This window comes from Myotis lucifugus, unplaced genomic scaffold, assembly GCF_000147115.1.
Source record: "Myotis lucifugus unplaced genomic scaffold, Myoluc2.0 scaffold_584, whole genome shotgun sequence".
Classification (NCBI taxonomy): domain Eukaryota; kingdom Metazoa; phylum Chordata; class Mammalia; order Chiroptera; family Vespertilionidae; genus Myotis; species Myotis lucifugus.
The window spans coordinates 23,848-29,742 of record NW_005871632.1 but is presented as its reverse complement, the minus strand read 5'-3'; the positions used below and the strand labels follow the sequence as shown (position 1 = coordinate 29,742).

General features: G+C 57.8%; 1 protein-coding gene across 1 annotated transcript in view; it reads left to right on the top strand.

Moving 5' to 3' along the window:
• The first annotated feature begins 416 nt into the window (after window positions 1-416).
• GAREM2 (GRB2 associated regulator of MAPK1 subtype 2) overlaps window positions 417-5,895 on the top strand; it is a 14,307-nt gene continuing 8,828 nt past the window's right edge. Inside the window, exons 1-2 of the mRNA XM_023745811.1 lie at window positions 417-471; window positions 2,256-2,381. Coding sequence (XP_023601579.1) covers window positions 417-471; window positions 2,256-2,381 — 181 coding nt within the window. The remainder of the gene's footprint in view (window positions 472-2,255; window positions 2,382-5,895) is intronic.

Below are 5,895 nucleotides of genomic sequence, written 5' to 3'. Positions count from 1 at the left end.
GCGCATGGATATGCTGGCCGCTGCCCACAGTCCTCTGGCAGCTCCCTCTCCTGGGGCGAGGGCTCCTCACTGTGCTCGGGCCTCCTCTGCGCGCCCTGGATGCTCCTCGCACCCCTGGCTTGTCTCCCACTGTGCGCCCCCAATGCCATGGTTAGTGTGCGCCCCCAATGCCATGGTTAGTGTGCGCCCCCAATGCCATGGTTAGTGTGCGCCCCCCAATGCCATGGTTAGTGTGCGCCCCCAATGCCATGGTTAGTGTGCGCCCCCAATGCCATGGTTAGTGTGCGCCCCCAATGCCATGGTTAGGGCCTTGTTTTCGCGCTGGGCCGCAGGCTCCCCGAGGGGGGCATCCTGCCTAACGAAGATTGTGGCCGGACTGACCCACCGGCTGAATGAATGAATGAATGAATGAGTGAATGAGCAACTGGTGTGATGGCCCGGCTGTCTATGACCCTGGAGGCTGTGGTCACCGTGAGTGTGAATATGTGATCAAAAGTGTGTCTGGAAGTCTTGAAGGTCCCCGTGCGCCTTATGCATTTGGAAGGGGCCCTCTCAGTGGGGCCATGGGATTGAGTGGAGTCATTGGGGTGTGGGCCGGTGGCTGTGCTGGCTCCACTGTTGGTGACCATGATCGTGGCAGTGGGTGTCAGGCGGGTGGGCTGGGGCTTAGGGGAGCTTTCAGAGGTGGGGTGCAGAGTAGCAGAGCTTCTTCTGCCTGGGAGGAAGGCTCAGACTCCCCCCGCCCCCATCCCGGCCACACCCACACACAGTGGGAAAGCCAGGTCTCCCCACCGTCCTGAACACATTCTACCCCCATTTCCTTCAACACATCCACAGATTTCATGGAGCTCCCAGCCATCAGAGTAAATCATTTCCCATTTGGTTGGACAGTTAGTGAGTTGTGTCTGCGGGGACTGGGAAGGAGGCATCCTCCCCCCACCCTGCCCGCCAGCTGCAGCCAGGAGACAGCTCTACTGCCTCCTGCAAGCTGGGCCAGCCCTCGGCTCCCCTGGAAACCGTTGCTGGGGTTGGAGCCGCCGGGGCCCAGGCCCCTCTCAGCACCTCTGCCCAGTGCGGCTTCCCCGGGACTAGCCCCCTCCAGCTTCTAGTCCACCCCCTTCTCCAGCCACCACCACCGTGTTCCACAGGCCGGGAGCACGAAGGGCTGACAGGGGTACAGCCAGGAAGCAGCTTCTCCGAGGTGGGCTAGTAGGTGTCTGAGACGTTCTCCCCTCTTCCCGGAGGTCCCCCGAGTGGAGGAGACTGTGGCAGGGGGTGGCAAGGGGCTGCCCATGAAAGACCCAGGAATCAGCTCCTCTAAGCCCTGCCGTTCTCCTGGCCTGAGTGACTCGGGGCTCTGGGGGGCCCTCACAGCTGGACCTACAATGGGCAGCCCCATCTGGACTCTCCATTCTCCAACCTGACCCTCCTTGCCTGGCCTGGCCTGGGCACTGACATGGGGGCTGAGAATTCCGCTACTGTGAGTTCCGGTGGTTCTGAGGCCCAGCTTAAGTGTCTGCTGCTCAGTAGTCTCCCTTCCTCGCCCCGTCCTCAGCTGGTTTGCTGCTCCCTTCTGTGAGCCCAGACAGCCTCCACTCAGTGCCTCGCGCTTGGCCTATATTCTCTGTTCACATCTCTTTCCACTTCCCCCCAGGCCTACGGGGTCCAGGAGGGCAGGGACTGGGCTCATCTGCTAGGAGGGCCTGGGACAGCAGGCAGTCCAATCAGATGATGAATGAAGAACAGCGTCTGGGCTGGTTGCTGAGGCCACATCAGGAGCCTAAGCCCTGAGAGAGGGCCTTGACTCAGCTGTGAGGCCACAGCTGCCAGCCCGTCTGTCCCTAGAGCAGTGATGGCGAACCTATGACACGCGTGTCAGAGGTGACACGCGAACTCATTTTTTTGGTTGATTTTTCTTTGTTAAATGGCATTTAAATATATAAAATAAATATCAAAATATAAATCTTTGTTTACTATGGTTGCAAATATCAAAAAATTTCAATATGTGACACGGCACCAGAGTTAAGTTAGGGTTTTTCAAAATGCTGACACGCCGAGCTCAAAAAGGTTCGCCATCACTGCCCTAGAGCACTGCTGACCTGGACAGGGGCCATGGGGAGCTGTCCTCAGGAAAGGGTCTTAGGGAGAAGGTAAGGAGGTCATCTTGCCTATTCTCTCTGGGCCCTCCTAATGTTCTCTTTTTCTCCTCCTCCCTCTTCTGTCCTTCTTTCCCTTCCCAAGGGAAGTATGCTGAGGCGTCAGTGAGCGAGACGTCCTGCTCATTCACTCCTGCCGCCAGTGGACAACAGTGACGGCCCACACCCTGGAGGAAGGCCACTATGTCATCGGGCCCAAGATTGACATCCCCCTGCAGTACCCAGGTGTGCCAGCCGGGGGCAGATGGTGGAAAGCTGGTGGGGGCGGTAGGCTGGAGGGTGTCGGGTAGGGAAGGTTTGGGGGAAGCTGTTGGTGACTAGCCTTTCCTTAGAGCCCCAGCGAGGAGTGAGGACGGGGCTGGCAGGGTGGTGACTAGGGTTAGGGTTGGAGTTAGGGCCCAGTGGTTTTTCTACTCTGGTTGCAAACCTCCGATTCACATTTTATTTTAAAATAGATTGTAAACAGATTTTTAAAATATCCACACTCTTTAAAATGCTACAAATCTAACCTTCACCCTAACTAGAGACCTTTGGTATGTACCTCCAGCCGCCTCATTAACCCTTTTTTGTATAGATCCTCAGAACATTTCCTGCCAGCAGCTTCTCAGTACTGTGCAACCAAAAAACTTCAGAAATGGCCCGGCCGATGTGGCTAAGCAATTAGAGCATCGCCCCCTTGCACTGAAGGGTTTGATTCCTGGTCAAGGGCGCCTACCTGGGTTTCAGGTTCACTCCCCACCCCAGGCCAGGGTGTGTGCAGGAGGCAACCAGTTGATATGTCTCTCTCACATCAATGTTTCTCTTTTTTCCTCTCTCTCTCAAATCAATAAAAACATATTTTAAAAAATCATCAGAAACAAAGAGATGCTCAGGCTGATAATCTGACTGCACCTGTCAACTGTAATCTTGATTTTCCCAATTGTTTTCATTGATTGACTTTAATAAGTGAATGTTAAAATTTTAGGCTTTCAAATAAGATTGTGCTAATGAACTTCCACTTTGATTTGTGTTCTATATGATGTTGACGTCTTACGTAAGGTTCTGCACCGCACCAGGAACGCAGGGCTGCTGTCCCCTGTGTGGGAGGGATGGGGTCTGGTGGTCTCATCCAGAGGTGCCCCCATGGGAACCCAGGATCCCACAGCATTCCAGACACCGGGCCGAGCGCTTTCATCACTTCATTCTTGTGGGGAACCGGCACGGCCATGGCATACTCAGCCCCAGGGCGCCTTATGTGCCATGCCAGCTCAGCCTAGTTCAGTGACCCTGAGTTGGGGGGCGGGGGGGGAGGATTGAGAAAAGACAGACAAGAGAATGAAAGCTGGGTCTCAGTGGGACGCTGCTCCCTGATGAGGAGACAGCGCCAGCGCCCACAAGCCGTGTCTTTATTTTATAGCAGATGCCACGAGGCAAAGTAGGGGAGTGATCACGTTGTTTACAGCATTCTCGTGAGTTTCAACCACACTCAACTACATGTACCCGAACTCTATCACAAGGCACGTGGGGCTACGTGTTTGGACCATAGGTTCAAGCTTACAACCTCAGCCGTTGGCTATAATTGTGCTGGGAGGGCCCTGCAGCTGGGACTTGCACGTGGCAATGAGAGGACCCTGTCCTTTCATTAGTCCGAGGCTTGAACCTGGCCAAAACACCTTACCCGCGCCCCACACATTCTCACAGCGAACCTGTGACAGAGTCCCGTCAACTCCATGTAACTCACAAGGAAAACGGGCCCCCGGAGCGCCAGTAGCTTACCCAGTTCTATGATTTAACTGCTACCTCCTCCTCTCCACCCCCAACAAATGTTGGGGACCCTTTGGGCTGGGAAGGCGCACAGCCCCTTCCTCACGGTACCGCTGTTCCCCCTCTGGCCCTACCTGGGTCTCAAAGCCAGTGGGACAGGACTCAGCCCTTTACCTGCTTCGGCTCTTTACAAACAACCCTGGGAGGTTGGTGCCCCCGGAGTCCCACACCCCGTTTAAAAGATTAGGAAACTCTCCAGTGTCTTTCGGACCTGGGCCTGGGCCTGGAGCCCGGGAGGGGGTTCGCTGCAGCCAGAAGCTTCCCAGCCTGGGAGAGGTCCCAGGTCTTCTTCTTGGGGTAAAAAGCAAAGATTAGAAATCGTCCTCAGGGACTGAAGTGTGACTTAAGGGACTGTGCCATTTCAGTGTGTGTCATTAAAAATTTGGGAAACCAGGGCATAGAACCTTCTAGGGAACTATGGGGGCTCCAGCCCTTTCCCCCACGCCTTCTGGTGCTCCCCGAGTGCGTGTGCGAGGGGAGGGGGTTCCGGGGACAGCTGGCTGCAGGGGTGTCGCAGCCCCAACTCCATCTTTCTGGTGGGCGGCTCCGCCTGCCCGGATGGGGGGAAGGGAGGTCCAGGCCCCTAGGAGGGAGAGGGCCCGCCCGGCTGGAGGGTTAATGAGGAAGCTGAGTGCACAGCTCGCTGGTTCCTCTTAATGAATTAATAATAGGGCGGGCGGGCGGGAGCAGCCGGCCTCGGACCGCGATGGCGGGGGAGGGGGTTGGGCTGCGGGGCTTGGGGCGCTGCCCGGGGCCCACTGCCCAGGGGATAGGGGTACCTGGCACCCAGAGCTAGCCCCCCACGGCCCTGCCTGGGGCCAGGCTGCTTCCCCAGCGTTGCGGGGGTCGGGGGGGGGGGGGGTGGCGCGTGGAGCAGTGGCAGATGAGCCCTGGGAGCTAAGTAGCATCTTTCATTTTACAGATGGGAAACCGAAGCCCAGAGAGATTAAACAGTTTGCCCAGGTCACTCACACAGCTGGGTGGTGGCAGAGCTGGGACTCAGCCCGGCCTGTCCTGACTCCACGCTCTGCATTTACCTGCCCTTTATGAGCATCTGCCTGGGTCAGGTCTGGGAGGAGGGTGATAGGCAAGACTGCTTCTCGCTGGAAGGGACAGTCCTGTTCTGGGCGGCCAGGGGGAGGGGCAGGCCGGGTCAGCAGGTCTCCAGAGTCGTGGGGACCTCAGGTCTCACGGAGAGGGAGGCAGGAGAGGAAGCTGCCCCAGAGGGGCTTCAGGGGAGGAAAAGGCTTCCAGGGGCCGGAGCATCACTCCTGGGAGGGAGGTCGCCCTTCCTTCCTCCCGGCGGCGATGACCGGTGCTGGGCTCCAGGCTGCAGCCGAGGGGGCGGCGGGGGTGGCGTTGGCTGCCATGGTTACATCGATCCTCCCTGCCACATCCTCCCCTGGCTCCAGCCCTGACTTGGCTCCAGCTCTCCCCACAGGGGGCAGCGGGCATTTCTCCATGCCTGGCTGCTTATGATGAGGCGGGGGTGGGGGTGGGGGGTTGTGTGTGGATATGGGGGAGGAGATGGGGTGATGGGGGGGGCCACTCACTGGTGGATGGTAGCAGACCCTGATTGCTGCTTCCTGACCGCAGGTCACTGCTCCTGGCCAGTTCCCCTCCCCAGTTTATCCCTCTGCCCTCCAGGGCTGTGGCACATTCCAGGCCTCTTCCCACCAGGGTCCCTAGGCCCTAGGTCCTAGGGGGTCTTGTCCCAACTTTCTCCTGGCATTGTCCCCCTCCTTTCCTTGGCTTTCATTTCTCTTCCTGCGTCTAGTGTTCGTGCTGTAGGCGCTGCCCTTGACCTCTGCTCTCATGCCTGCATTGGGGTGGGGGTGGGGGCTGCTCTGGTTTAGGGCCCCAGACCCCTGCACTGATACAGTGTTGTGTCATGCTAGGATCGACTGTGCGTTTCTCTGAGCACTACTGCCCCAGC